At 40.6% G+C, this 20,902-nt stretch overlaps 1 protein-coding gene and 1 long non-coding RNA gene across 4 annotated transcripts in view; one reads left to right on the top strand and one right to left on the bottom strand.

The window, feature by feature from the left end:
• MYOM1 (myomesin 1) overlaps nucleotides 1-20,902 on the bottom strand; it is a 121,316-nt gene that overhangs the window by 81,092 nt on the left and 19,322 nt on the right. For all 3 annotated transcript variants that reach the window (XM_036322837.1, XM_036322838.1, XM_036322840.1), the window contains 3 exons: nucleotides 13,213-13,444; nucleotides 10,957-11,114; nucleotides 1,509-1,601 (listed from right to left, as the gene is read on the bottom strand). In XM_036322837.1, coding sequence (XP_036178730.1) covers nucleotides 1,509-1,601; nucleotides 10,957-11,114; nucleotides 13,213-13,444 — 483 coding nt within the window. The remainder of the gene's footprint in view (nucleotides 1-1,508; nucleotides 1,602-10,956; nucleotides 11,115-13,212; nucleotides 13,445-20,902) is intronic.
• LOC118663354 lies at nucleotides 7,207-13,327 on the top strand. Its single transcript, XR_004970020.1, has 3 exons — nucleotides 7,207-7,455; nucleotides 7,858-7,912; nucleotides 13,225-13,327. It is a non-coding gene; the product is annotated as an uncharacterized LOC118663354 (long non-coding RNA).

Raw genomic sequence — 20,902 nt, 5'->3', positions numbered from 1 at the left:
CCTCAGCCCAGACCAGATCCAGGTTGGGCCTAATGTGTGTTTCTAGCCTCAAAGTACAAATAAGTTATTCATCCCTTAATTCTACTAAGGTTCAGGCCACACTTGCAGTTTTGGCCCACATTTGTTAGGTCCCCTGAGTTATAATACAGAAATTGGGATATCTTAATAATGGATTTAGGGAGACAATGATCTCACAGAGAGGTGAACAGGCTAAGATTACCAAGCAGGTTGTTTTGTGTCTTATCGCTACCAGTGTCTGTGTTATTCATTGTCCCTGAAAGTTTAGTTTCAGTCATATAAACTTATTTCTTGCTGAAATTTTATAGACATGAATAGAACCCCAGGAAGGTCAATGCAATTGTATTTCTCATAACTATTTAATTATCAAGCAGCCACACAGCTCACTGTTGTCTCTATAGAACAACTGACCCGCAGAATTGACGTGACTTTAGGTCAGGGTCAGAGCTTCGTGAATGTCACATGGTGCCAGGCAACTCTTTGAAGCCCAGCATCACGTGTCAATTGCTCTGACCTGAAGAGAAGGCTATAAATCTCTTGAGATCAGAATGCTCTAGGTTTTACTTTGACATCTCAGCATGTCGTGGTTTTATGTGAACTGAAGAGGGTGGGAGCTTGTTTAACTTTTTTATCCACATAACTAGGGTTGGACAGCAAAGCCATCTGAGGAGACACAATAAACTTTTGAGGACTTAGAAATTTTAATGTGGGTTTTGCTTTCGAATTTTGCTTTAAAAACATCCCAATGTCCACCCTGCCTCCATCTACAGGCTGATAGGCAGATGCATCATTTTCCACAGTTCCTGGTGAGCAGAAGGAAAGAGCAATTTCTCCTAGTCCACCTTACTTTCTTTCATTGCCACCCACCCCAACCTTCATGGCCTTTACTAAGTAAAGGCAAAAGAATATGATGATGATGATGATGATTTGGAACACTAAAAAATAATTGAGCCGTAGCCAGTTTGACTCAGTGGATAGAGCGTCGGCCTGCGGACTGAAGGGTCCCAGGTTCGATTCCGGTCAAGGGCATGTACCTTGGTTGCAGGCACATCCCCAGTAGGGGGTGTGAAGGAGGCAGCTGATGGATGTTTCTAACTCTCTATCCCTCTCCCTTCCTCTCTGTAAAAAAAATCAATAAAATATATTAAAAAAATAATTGAATATTAATGTCTATTTATGTAACTCATTTTCTTACTGATGTCTAAGAAAAACTCTCCAGTATATAAAAGATAAATTAAAAAATGTGAATTTTTTCTCATCTTTGACTAAATTCAAACTTAAGATCACTTTAGTAGGTAAAGTGGGCTTGGTAAGAATGAGTCATGCATATCATTCTCAGCTGGGCACCTAGAGAAGCAATGCATGTGCATGCCCCCATTGTGAGCATGCTGCATTTGGGAACAAGTGGGGAGGGCAGCTGTTACTGGGGCAGCGAGGTGCCTACCTGAGTGACTGTAAGGCAACACATACAGACCCTGATGTTTTCTTACTTGTTAATTTCCAGCGTGTGCATTCCATATCGACTTTCGATAATATACTTTCCAGGGTTTGCATGGACATTTATTGGCACCTGGTTTTTATACCTACGAGACAATGGAAACAAGGGGGAGTAAGTTGAAGTGTATATAAATAGCTTCATGATTAAAAGCACACACAATTCTTGAAGGAACACCTGTAAACATGGCACTGAGGTCAGCAGCAACATCTGTTCAATAAAGGCAAGTCTACAGTATATTAAATAAAATGCACAGTTAATGCAATAAAACCTCTCAATGTACTTACTTTCCTGTCCTTCATCATAAAAAGTACATTTAAGAAGCTGACCATTCATAACAATGTGGTTGAATCTTACATGTATAATGTTGAGTGGAAGAGAGAGAAACAAGAGAGTACACAGTACAATGGTTGCTTTTATATAAAGTGCAAAACCAGAAAAGACCGATTCATGCTGCTAGAAGTCAGGAAAGTTATTTCCCCCTGGGGTAAGGGAGGGCAGTGGGGTGGGTGGGGGAATTATGAAGGAGGCAACTTGGATGCTTGGTTACATGGGTGTGTGCAGTCTACAGAAATTCATCAAAGTTCTACATTCATATATAATATGCACTTTTGGTGTGCATATCCTTCGTAAAAGAGCTAAAGAAAAACTTGACCATTGCTGACACGACAAAGGGGAAGTTTTCGTGTTAGGGGTTTTATTGTTGGCTGTCTATGTAGGATGAAAGTAAAACATTCTTCCTACTAACATTCTTGCATGTTGTGAAAAAACAATATCAGTTGTATTGAAAGCTCATTATATTTAAGTGTTTTATTCACTCATAAGCAAGCATGGCTCTTGGCTTGGAAGAAGTTAAAATAATAATCATGAAAAAAAATCTGACAAATATAAGCTGAAGGATTCCCCTTTTCTGACTGTCCCACCCCTAGTTAAGCCTCTCAGACCTCAGAGAGAGAGGTTACATGGAAGGGTCCTTTCTGAGACACTGTCTCCCAAGTCTAGAAGTGGCACCTTGATTCTCTACCGTGTCCTCAAGGTCTGAATAGCCGGTGGCTACGGTGCCAAACCAGTCTCTCCTGCTTAAGCCATTTCCTCCCAAAAGAGGAGCTAGATTTCACTTGTTTTCCTTTCAAACGTGCCACTTTATGTGCACAGATAACATAAATAACACGAATAACCACAACCGACACAGAACATTTAGTAGAGCCAGGCAAGGTTCTAAGTGCTTTATGAATAAATTGTAAATCCAGCCCTCACAGCAACCACATGAGGCAGAACTGTTTCTAACATCATTTTCCAGATGAAGAAGTCCCGGCATGAAGAAGCTAAATAACTTATCCCAGTTCACACAGCTAGAAACAGCAGAGTTGGGATTTGAACACAGTCAGTCCGGCTCCTGACAACATGTGATGCTTCCATTTTCTCTATTTAGCTGCATTTTATTTCTTTAGACTTCTGGAAATGGTTATAAAGAGGTTTGGGATTAGGGAAAGTGGTGAAAAGGGAAAGAAAATAATCTTCAATTAGTTCCTTCCCCTTGCCAACTTGCACACTCACACACACGTGTGTACACACAGGCTCTATGCCCCTAAAACAGAAATCCATTTTCTATACTTAGTATTTATGCTTTATTTTATTTTTAATCCTCACCTGAGGATATCTTTTTATTGAATTTAGAGAGAGAGGAAGGGGGGAAGAGAGAGAAAGAGAGAAACATCGATGTGGGTGAGAAACATCTACTGGTTGCCTCCCTATGTGCCTTGACTGGGGATCTAACCCACAACCTAGGTGTGTGCTCTGACCAGGAATCGAACCTTTTGGTGCATGGGATGACCAAATGAGCCACCCCACGAGGACCATTTTCTATACTTTTTAAAATGTTATCATTCTCCTTCTCCATTTAGCAAAATCCCAACTCATCCTTCAAGGTTCATATCCAATGCCACTTCAATAAACTCCTCCCTAAAACCCCGCACAATATTACCTTTTCCTGCCTCTCTGCATCAGTGTTATTTGGATCAAATTGCAAGGTATAACATATTAAATTATTGCTAACTATGTATCACTCCTACTAAGCTCCCAGTACCTTGATGATGGGGACTGTGTCTGATCCATATTTACTTCTATTCCCACTCTCATGGGAATTTGAGTCATGGGCACATATTTGGCACTCTGTGTTTGTTAAATTGAATGGAATTATTGTGTAATGCAATAGACTAATTATAGCTTTATAATTTTGGGCCAAAGAAACAGAGTTCTGGTATGGATAATTTAAAATAAGTGCATATGAGGACAGTAAGTTGAGGCTCTTTGTGTCTCGGTTTTCTCATATCTAAAATGAGAGGGCTGGACTGGCTTAAGAATTGCAGTTGCATGTATGATGTCAGGTGGGTACTAGATTTATCAGGGTGATCACTTCATAAGCTATGTAAATGTCTAATTACTGGGTTGAACACCTGAAACTAATTTAATATTATACATTAACTGTAATTGGAAAATGAAAATTTTTTTAAGTGGAAAAAGAATTGCCGTTGTGTGGCAGTTGTAGCGGCATAACCTACCCAACCCATAGAACACATTGCCAGCTGCTTCCTGCTAGCCCAGAAGCAGCTTCAGACAGCTGCCTCCCCACAGGGTCCCAGGCAGACAGGACTATCTGATCAGGTGGCTTGTAACAAGAACTCTGCTGGCGGCTTCTAATTTCAAACATTCCTCATTTTGACGAATGACAGGGTAGAATCTGTTAATTGACATGTTCTTTTGATTGAATTAGGTTAGGTAATTTCACACTTGACTCAAAGCTCCCTCTTTCTCAGTTTTCATGTGTTGGGTGTTTTCAGTAGTTCCTTTTAGCATAAGAAGAGAAATATGACACCAAAGGCTGTGTATGTGATACTTGACCCAACAACTGGGTGACACTCAATTTGGCTTCTGACAAAAATGTTGTTCATATCTCCATAAAGTTTGAGTTAGAACAGGATTTTGCAGCTCCCAGGGTTGTTTCCCCTTCCTTGCTCTCCAGTACTAACCAACTTAGCACCTGACGACTTTTTTAAGTTGACCACATGGCACATGAAATCAGTTTAAAACACACACACACACACACACACACACACACACCATTTGAGGGTCTTCCTCGTTTTTCCTCTGGTACACCAGCTGTCACTGTAAGAAACGTCTGTTTTAAATCACCAGGCAAGGAGTAAAAAGCAATTCAACTCTGTTTTCCAAGGAAGTCACTGAGGCATTCAAATTCTGGGTCACTTGACATTGGCTATCTTCAGTATTAAGTCAGAAAAGAAAGGAAGGATGTTTGGCCTACTCTATATTAGTAAATGCTTCACAGCTTGTTATTTCTGGAAAGTGAAATTCCAAACTGGCCAGTCATCAGCTAATTCTGGAGAGCAATCTACAACCTGGGATATTTTGTCAAGAGGTTTCTGAAATTCTCATGAATATTCAGATGTATACTATTTCACTTATCATTTTCATGTAGCTTCTATAAACAATTAATGAGTTTGCATTTTACTATAACTATTTCTAGAATAAACTCTTAGTTTATGTGTGTAAAACACACAATAAATGCCCCTAAACAAATGTCTATTTGGATACAAGGGTAACAATGGAAGGTCTTTGGTGGTGTAAAACATCGTCAAGTAAAAAGGCTTCAGCCTAATTTTTTTCTATCAGCAAATAATGCATGCAAAATGGTATTTATCATATTGAATCCCATCACAAAGGTGACTGTTGCTTAGAATTCAACCTTATGTTTTGAGTAAATAGTTATTACCCAATTTAAAAACCAATGAGCTGAGAGAGCTCTATCCCATTTGGATAGATTTTGAAATTATATAAATAGAAAAAAATCTAAAATAAAACCCCAACCCTTATGTTGGGAGGTAATTAAAAATTACAAATAATTTTAACTATTCTAAATGTAGGTTGTTTTCCTAAGATAATATGGCAGCAAATACTAAATTTAAATATATTGTGAATAACTCTACTCTTATAAACAAATTCAATACATAGTCTATAATAGAATTTATAAATTCTCATAATATGCAAAAATAGAATAAGACCTTTCCAAATCTCCATTTTTCTACGATATATTTATCATATTATTTCATTCCTACATTTTAAATTATTATCATGCCTAATGACAATTTCTTTAAGTATCTATTTGCCAATGACCTTAGGAGCAATGTGAAGAATTCCAAACATGTATTTTTTAAGTGTCTCGCTTAAGGATCTAGCCAGTATCCACATATAGATCCAAAAAGGTGTTGAATGAGTGAAAGAATGCTGCTCACCAATACCAACACATGCTCCAGTGAGTTTGTGTGAATCTCCTTGCAGACTACAATCCATATTCTCATTGATAAAATTGATCTAGACTTTGGGTTGGAAACCCAATGAAATCTGGTTCTTTTTAACTCAATTCTTTCCTTCTTTTAAAGAGAATTGTTCTCTTTTCCGGTAATTCATATAATTTTTAAAAATGACTAAGCAGCCGAAACCGGTTTGGCTCAGTGGATAGAGCATCGGCCTGCGGACTGAAAGGTCTCAGGTTCGATTCCGGTCAAGGGCATGTACCTGGGTTGCGGGCACATCCCCAGTAGGAGATGTGCAGGAAGCGGCTGATCGATGTTTCTCTCTCATCGATGTTTCTAACTCTCTATCTCTCTCCCTTCCTTTCTGTAAAAAATCAATAAAATATATTTAAAAAAAAAATGACTAAGCAATACATTTGTATGGTCCAAGAACTAGAAAGTATAAGGGTGCACAGGGAACAGTCTCCTTCCTCACACTTGTCTGCCTTCTACCCAGCTCCTTCCCACAGCTTATATAATGCTCCCCTTAGATTCGTGGTTTTTTTAAAATATATTTTTTATTGCTTTCAGAGAGGAGAGAGAGATAGATAGAAACATCAATGATGAAAGAGAATCATTGATTGGTTGCCTCCTGCACATCCCCCATCGGGGATTAAGCCTCCAATCTGAGAATGTTCCCTGACTGGGAACTGAATCATGACCTCCTGGTTCATATAGATCAACTCTCAACCATTTTTACCTCTTCTTCCAGAGTTCCTTTACACAAATAAAACAAATACAATTTTCCCTTGGTATGCACAGGAGGTTGGTTCCAGGACACCTGAAGATACCAAAATCCACAGATACTCAAGTCCCTTATATAAAATTGTGTAATATTTGCATGTAACCTATATTTGCAAATAGGCTACAATAAAGCATGTCTACACATAATTTCATTTGTGTGGATTCAGCATAGTGCTTGGCATGTTTCAAATTCAAGTTCTACTTTTTAGAACTTTCTGGGATTTTTTCTCCGGAATATTTTCACTCTGCAGCTGGTTGAATCCGTGGGTGTGAAACTGTGGATATGGAGTTTCCTAACTATACAGATATAAATGTTCCCCTACCTTTTAAACCAATATATAGCCTGCCATACAAGTTATTACATAAATATTGCCTATTAAGAAAAACAACGTGGGACTGACCAAAGAGCAGCTGCTGCATGTGCGTAACATTTGCTAGACCTCAGGGATTTCCATGACCCGAGGGTGCCTAGTGGAAACTTGGAATCAAGTTTGGAAAGGGCTCTAAGGGAGCCAGGCACCAGGCACACATGCCTTTGAAATACGTGGCTAAGGACTAACTGTTGCAAACAGAGGCAGCATGACTACGTGAAGCATTATCACACACTTACTCCTATTATTTACCTCCTTCTATTCAGGAAGGTCATTCTCAATTATTTCTTTCATACTTGTCTTCAGTGTCAGACCCAGGAAGCTGAAGTTGGGAACCACAAAAGCATAAATGCCAGCAAAGAAATCACCAACCACCTGGGTTCTTGCTTGGGCTGTGGATTCCCTGCTCATTGAGGGGATGGATGACTTCTGAAGATTGCATTAGCAGCATTGCAAAGTAAGTCAGAGCTTCATTAATAGACAACATATGCAGGAATGTATACTAATCCCACACAGAAGTTTACTTCCAGAAGTGGATTTATCTACCTAGGAGCCAATAAGGCTGAAGTTGTAGGGTCTCCCACTAGCACGGGTCTCCACAAGACTGTATGTCTAATTTACACTAACTTTATGTTCTTCTTTGTAAAGACTACCCCCAAAATGAATAAACGTCATGCCCCACAAAGACTGGATCTGACCTTTTTTATTGCCATAGGCAATTTTCAGTTATCTACTAGCTGATTGTCCAAATTTCAGCTTTCAGAAGGAGAAAATCTTGCTCTCAGAAGTATGGTTAAATATTTTCTTGGTGGTCCACTACTTCTTTTGTTTTAATATTTACTTTTTCTTTGACTTGCAGGACAACAGGACTTTCTGTGAAATGCTCTGATCTGTCCCTACTGGAAGAATCTGGGGTAAGAATGAAGTTGTCTTCTCCAAGCACTAAAGGGAGTGTAGAAACTAGGGAAGGCTTTTCCAGTAAATTAACAGTCTCCCAATCATTCCTGAGGCAAATCTTGCCTCTGTCCCTTGGTTTTTGTTTAAAAGGAGCCTGTTGGACATAAAATTCACATGTTGAGGAAATGAATATTCCAAAGCCAGATATAAAATTTTAGTAAAAAATCATACTACTGCTCAATTCCATTAGTGAGGATAACTAAAAATTGACAGTATTTCTATTTTTCAATTTAACTGGAATTCTAAGAGTTGACATTTTGGTCATCTCAAATTTTTCTGGAGAGTTTTTATTTTTTATATAAATATTTTGTTTTTAAATCACTAATTTTCCAGCCAACAAAACAGAATATAAGAAGTTTAATCTTTGACATATCTGAGCTCTGCCTTTGTGGAGCCTGTAACTCCAGTTTAATAATTAACACCATCAATGTCCACTTGCATGCTTGTACTCTAGTTGCTGTGAATTTAGTAGAATAAATAAATGCTTAAGAAATGAATATTTACCTGCCAGATTTTACTTTTAAAAATCACCTTTAACTCTAATTTTTTTAAAGCAGAGATAGGATGCTATGTAATAAATATATGTACCTAACTAAGGACTCTGATTATTTGTTTATTAGTAGTACATTTGAATTTTATGAAAGAAATGTTTTTAATGACCAAATAATATTTCTCGGAGCTGGAAATTTGTTATCCTTCATGCATTTCTATAGGAAAGTCTGGATTTTTTTTTTTTTTTTTAGGTGACATGTCATCCATTTTTTAAGAGGAAATATCCCTTTAATAGGCCAAATTATGCAACTCTGTAGTCACAGAGAGAGATGAGGCAAAGATAAGTTGATTCTTAGCTTACTATAGTATACTTTTATACTTTAAAGTTTATAAATTTATTTTTTTAAACTTCATTTGCATTGAAATATGTTCCTACATTTCTCACCTTTGAGTATTATAAATTATTTGCCTTGACAATATATATGGCTTGGATTTTCATTCTTTGATTTTCAAACTCAAGAACCCTGAAAAAAGTTTACATGTAAGAAAAATTGCAAGTAAAGCCAATGTTATTAAAGGCAGGTTGACATCATAGGTGAATTTTTAAAAACTCTCCACCTGCTTCTTAAGAATAACCTTAGTCAGGTAACTGGATCTATCTTGTCAGCTACCTCCATTTATGCTAGCCACGTGTCTGACCAACATTAGAGATCATGGGAAAAAAGGAGAAGGAAGCAGGGACTCTGCAAGTGACAATGTCCTTCAGTGTAGTGTTTATACTGCAATATAGGGTGCATTTACCACCACTCCTGATAAAAAAAAAATAGCATGCAAAATATCCATGTCAGAGAATAAAGTGAAAAATGCCTTTTGAGTTGGCTCAATCATTTTCATACTTCTGCTCTCTGTGGCAGATATGCATGACACATAATAAGAAAATTCTGAGCTTTGGAATCAAAATATCACTGACAATTGCAATAGGATATACAGGATGTCCAAAACATGTATACACACTTTAACAGCTGATAGCTCAATTGATGTTTCTCTCTTTTCAGCCAGACTAAGCTTTGAACAAAAGAAATTCATCCTAAAATGCTACTAGAAGTTTGAAAATGCAGTTGAAGTACAAACATTTTCAAAGTATGTATACATTTATAATTATTCAAAGTGTGCATACATTTTTGGGGTCACAGGGTGTCCCCCCCATAAATGCATACATACTTTAACAGCTGATAACTCAATTTTCGCTCCTTTTCAGGTTTAACTGATTTGAAATAATGGGTGAAGCCAGACTAAGCTTTAAACAAAGTAAATTTATCCACTAGACTTTTTTATGGGGTTACAAAAGGATAGAGTTTACAGTACAAAACAAGCAATAGTTGATGAACTGAGGGCACACATTATCAGCAGTGCCTGGACCAAAATGGTTATCAGTTTGAAAACAGGCATTGACAAAAAAAGTTACCCATTTCTGTAGATTCTTTTAAAATTTGAAAATGAACTGTATGTTAACAAATACTGACTTTGTAATCTTTCATAGTGTGTATAATTTTGGGGGGGCGAGGAGCTACCATATATAATGGAAGGGGAAAGGGAGCATTTATTCTTTATGGAAAGAAGATTCCTTCAGGCCCCATATTAAGTAATATTTCCCATCAAATCCCCTCTTTTTTTCTTGGCTTTAGAAAAAACACATTGGCCGAAACCGGTTTGGCTCAGTGGATAGAGCGTCAGCCTGTGGACTGAGAGGTCCTGGGTTCGATTCCGGTCAAGGGCATGTACCTGGTTTTCGGGCACATCCCCGGTGGGGGATGTGCAAGAGGCAGCTGATTGATGTTTCTCTCTCATCGATGTTTCTGACTCTCTCTATATCTCTCTCTTCCTCTCTGTGAAAAATCAATAAAATATATTTTTAAAAAAAAGAAAAAACACATTGAACCTCAGCTCAGATGATTAGTAGAGTTGGAACCCTTTGGGTTTTAATTATTTTTTAAAAGGCAGTATTGCTTGTCATCACAAAATGATACCTATATTTAATGAGAACAAATTTTTATGATCTATAGAAATTATAGATATACATTTTCTTTGTATGTAAATATGTTGATAAAATTTTAACACTTTAATAAGATAAAGACCCATCGTATAATTCTACATAATAAAAGGCCAGGGACCATAAGTGTAACAACCGGAGCGACCGCTCCACCAGTCGCCATGAGGTGCATTGACCACCTCTCGGTCCCTGCCCCCCCAACATCCCCCCACCCCCGGCTCACGATTTCATGCGCTGGGCCTCTAATATAATTATAATGTATCATAATGTATGCAATACTGTTTTCCCATACATAAAATATTAATCTCAGTATACTTTCTTCACTATTTTAAAAATCTATACAAATTTGTAAATGCTTTCAATGACTCCTGCATATTTATAATGCTGAATATTTTCACTAGAGGTTAAATTAATTTTGTATAGTTGATTATAGGAGTAGTTTTCAAAAAGATAACATACCATGTGACACGAGGTGCTGGCCAGCCAGATACCGAACAGTGTAATTTTACATTTTCCTTCTCCCAAACAGTGTGGGAACGAGGTTTGATGACAAACTCAGGAGCATGGAGAAGATGATCTTCATTCATTTTTCTATGAAATGCCTCAGTTTCTTCTAACTGGAAAAAAATCAAAGTATTATAAAATCAAAGTAACTTGTACTATAAAAATAACAAGCAAGAAAAAAATAGCAGCCAAAAATAAAAATAACAAGCAGAAACCAAAATTACAATTTTTCCATTTGGAGCCTGATTTTTATATTTAAATCAAATGCATATTCCTTGCTCCTTTTTAAAATAAATACACCATTTAAGACTTCTGGTCAAGATGGCAGTATACCCCCTACCAGGCTTCTGGGGGATCCTAGGGAGAACCCTAGAGTCAGGCCACCGTAAACCCTGGGGAGAAGCAGAGACCCCTGAGGGCATCCCAGCCCCCCTTACTGTGACTCCCCACACTCAGCAATGACCTGTGGGGTGGGGGGGCCCTGGGACGTTTTTAAACCTAGGGTTTGGCGTCTGGACTAAGCTCCATCCATGTTACTCACAAGTTTCTGTTTATATTTCTAGCTTTTTTAAATAAAAATAAAAAAAACCCAGAAAACAGACGTTTTCACAGCCCAGGGGCCTGGCACGCCAGTCTGTGCCTGCCCACCCCAGCCCAGCCCAGCGGTCTCATTCCCTGGGCAGAGTCACATCCAGCCACCCTTCACTAACAGACCAGATCACACAGCAGCCGTGACTGTAACAGGCTGCCGCATACACACTCGGTCTCACACTCACCTGTGGGTTTTTGGTTCCGTTCAATTTGGGTTTTTAACTTTACAGGGTCAGTACCGCTTCACCCTCCTTTTGTATGGAGTTCCATCCAGGGGCTTTCCCCCTGCTCCAGTCCTGAGGCCTCCTGACCCTGATGTTGTGATACACCCCACAGAGATCTATGTTTCTTATATTATTATTATTATTGATAATAATTATTATAATATTATGTAATAAATTTATAAGAAATGAAAAAAAAAAAAAGATGGCAGTATAGGTTAATGTGGTACTCAATTTCTCAACAGAAACTTTGCAGGCCAGAAGGGACTGGCATGAAATATTCAAAGTGATGAAAAGCAAGAACCTACAACCAAGATTATTCTACCCAGCAAAGCTATAATTTAGAATTAAAGGACAGATAAAGAGCTTCCCAAACAAGAAAAAGCTAGAGTTCATCACCACCAAACCAGTATTAAATGAAATACTAGAGTGTTCTTTAAGAAGAAGAAAATAAATTTTAAAAAATATGACCCTAGCTGGTTTAGCTCAGTGGATAAAGTGTCAGCCTGTGGACTGAAGGGTCCCAGGTTTGATTCTGGTCAAGGACACATGCCCAGATTGTGGACTTGATCCCCAGTGGGGGGCATGCAGGAGGCAGCGATCAATGATTCTCTCTCATCATTAATGTTTCTAACTCTCTCTTCCTCTCCCTTCCTCTCTGAAATTAATAAAAATATTTTTAAATGGATAATAAAAGACAATAAATATATATATCAACAACCAAATCTAAAACTCAAAATAAATGCATAAGCAGAACAGAAACAGACTCATAGATACAGAGAACATTTTGATAGTTGTCAGATTTGGGGGGCTGGGGTTCTGGGAATGGGTGAAAGGGATTAGGAAGTTACAAAAATAGTCATGGGATGTAAAGTACAACATAGGGAACAGACTCAATAATACTCTAATAATTATGTATGGTATCAGATGGGTATGAGATTTAGTGAGATGAACACTTAATAAATTATACAATGTCTAATCACTAGGGTGTACACCTGAAACTAATATAATGTTGCATGTCAACAGTAATTGAAAAATAAACAATGATTTAAAAAATAAGAAAAATTTTAAAAGCTACACCATTTAATTTTTAACATTTTTAAGGCCAAGGTACATATTTTATTTCCCGAAGGTGGACTTCTTAAGATTCTTTAAAACCTTAATTTCTGTAGAACCTAAAATTACATGGAGTTTAAAATGATTGTTTGTCTTTCTCTGACCTATATATTTTGATGTCTTCTTCTTAGTTTCTTTGTTTCTCCACAAGATCACATATCTCTTCATTTGAAACAAGTCAATTTCTATCTATACACACACACACACACACACACACACACACACACACACACACTACATGCATTTCTACTTTTGTAAGCTATATTAACTTGTCTTTTCTTACTGTTTTTCTTAGTGACAGACGTTCTGCCTTTTCTCGAATTGCAACTTTTCTTGACTTCTTCTCAAAAACTTCCTCCTGGTGGAGAGTGGACAGAGACTGTTTCGATACTGTGGACTGCTTGGATGTTGTGATTCCTTCTTCACTAGCAAGAAGATTCCTCTGGGCTATATAAGCAGCAGCTTCTTTAATTCTTTCTTCTTCTGTGTCTGTTATTCCACTGACATGCACTTGGCTAGAATATAACAATGGCAAAATAGAGATATTGTGGATGGCAGTGATAATATTGCCTAATTTTACTAAGTTCAAGGTACCAGGCCTCAGACATTGTGCACCATGCCCAAAGAAAACTTGATAGAAAAACCTGTTAATCAGGAACTAACTCTTCATGTATGAAGTGATTGTCACCTTAACAAAAAGTGGTAACAACGATAATAATATCTATGGTGGCCCTGGAGTTTTGCCAAGTGCTTTTTACACACATTATCTCATTTTACCACCACAACAACCTTATGAGGTAAACTTTAAAACTTTATCATTTCAATTTTAGATATATGATAACAAGGCTCAGAGAAGTTAGATAACTTGCCCATGGTCATTTCCTTGGTGTGTATAAATATGATTGAGTCTATAATAAAAGATTAATTTATGACTTCCTTCCAGAAAACATCCTATATAATAAAAGCCCAGCAACTGAACTGCAGAATGACCAGAACAACCAGTCAACCAGTCGCTATGACGCACACTGACCACCAGGGGGCAGAGGCTCAATGCAAGAGCTGCCCCCTGGTGGTCAGTGTGATCCCACAGTGGGAGCGCCGCTTGGCTAACTGGGATGAGCGGTGCTCCCACAGCGGGCCGATCCCCGCAGGCCATGCCCCCCACCAGTGCATAATTCCATGCACCAACCTCTAGTGATACTATAAAATAAAATGCAGTTTGTGTGCTTTGATTCTGATACATGACTAATGTGCTTAATCTGAATCTATAAATCAATTGATGTAATGCATTGGCCAGAGCTGTTGCATGTATAAGTAAGTTCTAAATTTACCTGAGATCCTTATGCTTACTGGGTTTCTTTTCTAAATAATAAAGATTTCATGTGCATATATGATTGTGTATGTATACATGTATGTGTATATATTTAATATGATGGTCTTTATTTATACTTGCACATAGTTCTGATGAGATGCTAAAACTTGCATTTGAAGTGACCTTTATAAAAGTTACTTGTTTTTATTTATAATTGATGATAATGCCAAGTGAGTAGTAACACCCAAAAGTGTTCTGCAGTAGTTTATGATAGAATTTGTGCTGTGGTTTATTAATGTTGTCAAAAATATTTGGATTATTTTTAACCTCCTTGAATACCTTTGTCATGAACCCCATTAGATGTTTCAGTGAGTAAGTATATTGATTAGGTTGAAGATTCTTTTGAAATTGAGTCTCCCTAGACCTCTCAAGGCAGAATTGTATATTTGCTTTTCTTATCATAATAATTACCTCTAAATTTAAGCAAACACTGCCATTGTGTTTACAAGTTCCTGGCACCTGAATCTATGCAACTTGCTGAAGAGCATGAATCAACATTTTCTCAAGCTTGGAATTTCTTATGGAATATTACTAAAATATCTGGTAGACAAGACTAGTCTACTCTGTTTCTCACTAAACTTAGTAAGCTGTAATTTCATTTTCCATATCTCTATTTCTCCAAATATGAATAACCCAGTCTCTACTAAGGAATTTAGTAGTATATCCAGTATAATTTAGGAAGAGAAAAAGAAAAATGAAACAGTTTTAGCTTAGTGTCTTGATATAATTACCTCTCTCTCTCTCTTTTTAATGAGATTGGGAATGAATTAATAACTGAATACAAAACAAACCATAATGAAAGTGCCTGGAATTCTCTATAGAGGTTAAAATACAATAGAAAGATTTGAAATGAACTTCTAATAGGATACTCTCCTCTCTCTCTCATATATATATATATATATATATATATATATATATATATATATATATATATTTAACGGATTATATTCAGTGCTAGTTTTGCCCTGAGTTTCGATAACTCTATGTAAGAGAACATTAATTTTAACTCACATTACCTCTAACCGAGACATGTTGGCATAGCTCTAGAGGGCAGAATGGAGTCACAGTTTCCATGCCTTTTCCATTTACAAATACGCTTAACCTAAAAAAAGCTTTAAGTATTTCACATGAGAACTCAAGTACACTTAAAAAATATTTTTGACCCAGAACAGCAAGAATATTTGCCTTTAAGTAAATATAAATGCAGATCAGTGATAACCCTGCTATAATCTGGGTACAAGAATATGATGCTAACATGCTGACAAACATATGCTGCTACTAATCTATAATAATAAAAGCATTATATGCTAATTAGACCAGACATCCTTCCTGATGACCTTCCAGACGAAGCCAGGGCTGTGAGGGAAGCCCAGGTCCTGGGTGCCTGCTGGTGGCTGGAGGGAAACCCGGGTCCCAGGTGACAGAGGGAGCTGGTGCTGGCAGCTGGGGAAAGGAAGGTCTACTTTGGCACGAATTTTGTGCATCAGGCCTCTAGTTTAAAATAAATTTAAATCCTCCCTGATGCTGTGATTACCTCTGATGGTCTCAACTTAAAACCTGTGGTGACACAGTAAACTCAAAGTATGTCAGTATAAGAAGTAGAATATTTAAGTGCCATGCAAAAAAAATTGTATTTTCCAGAAATACACATACTATGCATGTATGTTGCATTGCCCAATGTTAGGGGGACTCTCAGCTCTTCTACCATCTGCCATGAGACTTGTAGCAAGTCACTGAACCTTGATTTTCTGTTCCAAAAATTGATATACTAATACCTCTCCAGGGCTGTATTGAGGATTTAGCAAGATAGTTTCTATAAAGTATGACTCCCAGAAAAAAATAGGTACTCAACAAATGTTCATTTCCTTCCCATCCTCCTCTTAGATTGCTAATACCATCAGCACATTATGAAGTATTATTTTCAAAATAGTAATAAGTATAGGAGATGACTCCATTTAAAAAATAAAGGAGAACTGGAAATAAAACCTATAAGATCTTTTTAAAGTCACATTTTCTTTTATCACAGTTTATTTTATAAATGATGATTTCTTGAGACTGGCCTGGAAAACACAAAATTGTTTGGTGGGAGAAGACAATGGAAAGCTTCATTTCATGCCCACACAGGTAGAGAAGCATGCCATGATGGTTAATGCTAAGTTGATGGTTTTTAAATAATTTTTTTAAAACAGTGAGGACGAAAACAAAAAATAAAATAGTTCACTCCTCTCCCCTACCCATCTCCTATAACGAATGTGAATACATATTACACTAACTGTGAAGAGGCTTAAGTCTGGGCAGGCATACTTAGTAATATAAGCAGGTTTCTCTGGAGAGTTCACTTAAAAATCAGGTATCAAAAAATCAAAGATATCAAATAAAAGGCTAAAAATAGGATATGATTTATTCCCTTACCTTCCTAATTGGGTTCAGAGCAATTGTGACATTAGCCTCTGAAACGATTCAGAAAGGAGCCATCAGAGAGCAGGGGGAAGAAAAACACGGGAAAACAAAAACCATAACTACATTATTGCCTACTGAACTTCCTGAGAGAACGACCTCATTCTGAGTATCACTATTAACTCTGTCAATAGTCCTCCATTCAAAGGAAAATCAACAGGAGAAAGCTCATAAAGTTCCCCTTAAATTTTAATTTGGTGTCTCAGACAAGTTTCCTTTCAAGATTCCTTTGGATATTATTATCATTCAAAAAACATGTTTATATTATAAACACTGAAATTTGGCATTACTCAGACTTGTGATTTAGTGATTATTTTGTTTGATATTTACCTCAAATAATCTATTCTACATTCAATAAATATAAGCCAGGCATCAAATTATGAGGTAATTCATATATATATATATATATATATATATATATATATATATATATTGTATTGATTTTTTTACAGAGAGGAAGGAAGAGGGATAGAGAGTTAGAAACATCGATGAGAGAGAAACATCGATCAGCTGCCTCCTGCACATCTCCTACTGGGGATGTGCCCGCAACCCAGGTACATGCCCTTGACCAGAATCGAACCTGGGATCCTTCAGTCTGCAGGCCGACGCTCTATCCACTGAGCCAAACCGGTTACGGTATGATGTAATTCTTTTACTTAGCCTATGTTTTCTAACACTTTTTCCTCCTAATGAATAATAATTAAAACCACACAGGCAACCAAGATATTTTTCATTTACCTAACATATCATTTTATTTTGTTTTTTTAGTTCATCCAACATCTTAGAGTTTTGAATCTTTCTTTCACTCTATAGTGACTAGATATAGTATTTGTTAGGTCGGAGAGAGCCCAGGTTCAGATACATGCAGACATGTGATGAGACAATGGACTTCCCCTGGAATTTCTCACAGATCAATGTGCCAGACACAGATACCAGCTTCTTCTCCCTGAATCCACATACCCCCACACAGATAGGGACTTCTTCAGAATACCCCCGCCCAACCCCTGCGGCAGAGAATTCCTCAGCTCATGTCCCCGCCCCTCACCCAACTGCAGTATAAAAAAAGCGCCCCCCTCCCTGTTGGCGTGAATCCATGTGCCCTGTCCTGGGGGTACGTGGGTCTCCCGGGGATGCAGAATAAACCTTTTCCTTTCCTTTCTTTTCTGATTCACTGGACTCTATTTCTTGCGCCGCCACCTGAGCCACCTAACCTAACATTTGGTGCCTTGAAACCCGGGTGGCGCGAGCACTCTATTTGGCCGTCCCTCCACGGCTCGGGGTGCCCGCCTCTCCCTCCTCATGGCTCTGGACCCATCAGGACCTCATCTCTTCAGCTCAGCAACTTTTCCCAGTTTGGCAGCATCAGCGGTGAGTCCCGCCCCGCCCCGTGCCGGTCCCAGGTGGCCGCCTGCCCGCCGGCATCTCTGTCTGTAAAACGTGGCCACGTCAGAGATTGCCTCTCCGGACCCTTCCAGGAAGGCTCCTCCGGACCTGGGGGGGTAGCAGGGACGCCTCTACCCCGCCCACGGTCCCTCCGTCCCTCCGTAGCGTGGGTTAAACTGCTGGGACGTCAGCCTTTAGCCCCGCTACAGGCCACGGGTATTGAGCACGGGGAATCCAAATTCCAAACCTGACCTGAGCACACCTCTAGGGTGCCGGCTCACCGATCTGGAATTGGGACCCTGACTTTACCGTCACACCAATCTCAGTAATTTCTGCCAGCGAACTGGGAAATTTGCCCAAGTCTCTCTCTCTCAGTCTCTCTCTCAGTCTCTCTCTCAGCCTCTCTCCATCTCTCTGCGTCCCCGTCCCTCCCCCACAGTTCCTTCCTCCATCTCTCCTCTCGCTCCGCCCTTCCTCCTCCCTCCAGGCTGTCCCTGTACTGCCGAGCCCCAGGTGTGTGCGGTGCGTGGGGGGGTGGGTTCATGTGCTGTGTGTGGGACGTGGCGACGGCACCGCCATCGTCTCCGCGTCCCCTCAACCCCTCCACAGGAGAACTCCCCCGAATTCCCCTAGTGAAAGCCGCCCGCTCTCCAGCCGGCATAAGCTCCTGTCCGTCCACACTCTCCCCTCCTCCCTCCCTGCTGGACTCTCCTCCAGCCATGCCTTCCGTTGACCCACTGGCCCCGCCTCCCCTCTTCTGCCTGCCCCATGGCAGCCGGAAACTCAAACCACCTTTTACAACCCCATGCTCCTGCACGCCTCCACCACCAGCCACTGTGCCCCGTTCTGCCGCCCCGCAGTCGGTCCCTCCGCGCACCGCCGCAGCCGCTAACACCATAGCCACTGCGGGAGCCGGAAACTCAAGTCCCCTGCTGGCCCCGCCCCTGCCTGCTTTCCCAGTCGGTACACACACGCGTCCGTCCGTAGGCTCTACCTTCCTTCTGTCCTTCCTCCTCCGTTCTGCCCCTGGGAGGTTGCAGCTTTTAAACTCAACTGCCAATACCTCTCCCAGGCCCACCCAGGCCACCTCTCCCGCGCTCTCCCCTTCCCTTACAGGCCTGCCTTAGTAATCTGTACCCCACGCAGTGCCCTCTGTAAGGTCTAACCACCCGCCTTCCTCTGTGCGCTCCGCCGAAACTCCGCCACCATGACTGCCAGCACTTAGGTTCACAGGTGGCCGGCCAGTTCCCTTTGCGAGAGGTTGCAGCTGGGGTCTCTTCAGACCCTCTTAACGAGAAGCTTCCTTCTCCCCTAGAGCCCAAATCCTAAGAACGTCAGCTCCAAAACAGCCTCTTCCATTTCTGCGCCCATTCTACCCCGCCATAATCCCGTCCAGGAACTGAGGGCATAGTCTGAATCTGTGCCCCCCACTCTCTAATCCGACCTTTAAGGTCTTTATTAGTCCTCAAACCCAGGTTCGAGATCGAGTGAAAAATGGCCTTGAAGGTTCTTAATGCCCTGGAGGAGCAGGCACAGTCAGAATGGGAGGCCTGCCTTCCACAGGAGGTAGACCTGCAGACATGCCTTAGTTGTTTGTGGCCCTGAGGTTGACGGCAGCCGCTATGGCCCTAAGGGGGCTGTGAGCGGTGGGGGTGCAACGAAAGGAACGCCACCAGAGAATGCTTCAAATGCGGAAATGAAGGCCACTGGGCAATGCAGTGCCCCTGGCCCCAAGCTCCGACCAAGCCCTGCCCGGCGTGCGGTCAAAATGGTCACTGGAAGAGTGACTGCCCTGGAAAAGTGGAGGGCCCTCTATGCCTCAGCGTAGGGGGGCCACCCTTCCAGGCCAGGACCCACCCGCTGGCCATGTTGAAACTGGCTGAAGACTGAAGAAGCCCAGCCTCGATGACTCCAATCACCCTCGCTGAGCCTCGGGTCACAATGAAGGTAGTAGGTCACCTTCCCGGTTGACACAGGGGCTGCCTTCTCTGTCCTGCCCTCCTTTTTAGGGCCCCTTTATCCTTCCAAGATCTCGGACATGGGTATTGACGGCAAATCCACCTGCCCTCTGGCCACCGGACCCCTTCCCTGCCTCCTTGATGATAGCATGCCCCATGCCCCTGTTAGGACGAGAGACATCCTCACCATCCTAGTGGCCACTCTGCAGCTCACTCTGAGCCCTTCAGCTTCCCTGCTCCTTCCACTCCTGGCCCCCTCCCTTTACAGGGACACCAATTCCCCACTGCCATGCGTCCCATCATGGGGCCCTGTTGTCCCAGACCACAGTAGCCTAGCTCAGTCGTCACCTAGCTCAGTTGTCGCCTAGCTCAGTCTTCGCTGTGAACGCCTCATCTCCTTATCTCCTCCGCCTTATCTCTTCCAAGACTGTCCCCTCCTCTGAACTGAAAACTGCTCTGACCTCGCCCCATCCCCCTCCACCCTCCCCAAAGGAAAAATGCGGCAGTTTTAAAATCCAAGAGGCTAGAGGTCTGGGAACAGGCTGCGTGACCTGCTCCCTCCCTCTCCCCGCCTTTTCTCCAGCCTCCAGGTCCCTGGCTTCCACTGCTCCGTCCCTTCCATTTTCCCTTGGATATCAGCACATTCTAACATTTCCTCCCACTTTTGCTGCAATACCTACCTCTCTCAGGCTCACCGAGTGCCTCCCACCATTCCCGAAGAAGATTCGGCGACACCATCCAAGACAGGATGACCCATCATTCCTCACAGGCTCTTACCTGGCAAGGGACCCTCCAATTTTGCT

The sequence above is a fragment of the Myotis myotis genome, unplaced genomic scaffold, assembly GCF_014108235.1.
Source record: "Myotis myotis isolate mMyoMyo1 unplaced genomic scaffold, mMyoMyo1.p scaffold_m19_p_9, whole genome shotgun sequence".
NCBI lineage: Eukaryota > Metazoa > Chordata > Mammalia > Chiroptera > Vespertilionidae > Myotis > Myotis myotis.
This window is presented reverse-complemented; position numbering and strand designations above follow the sequence as displayed.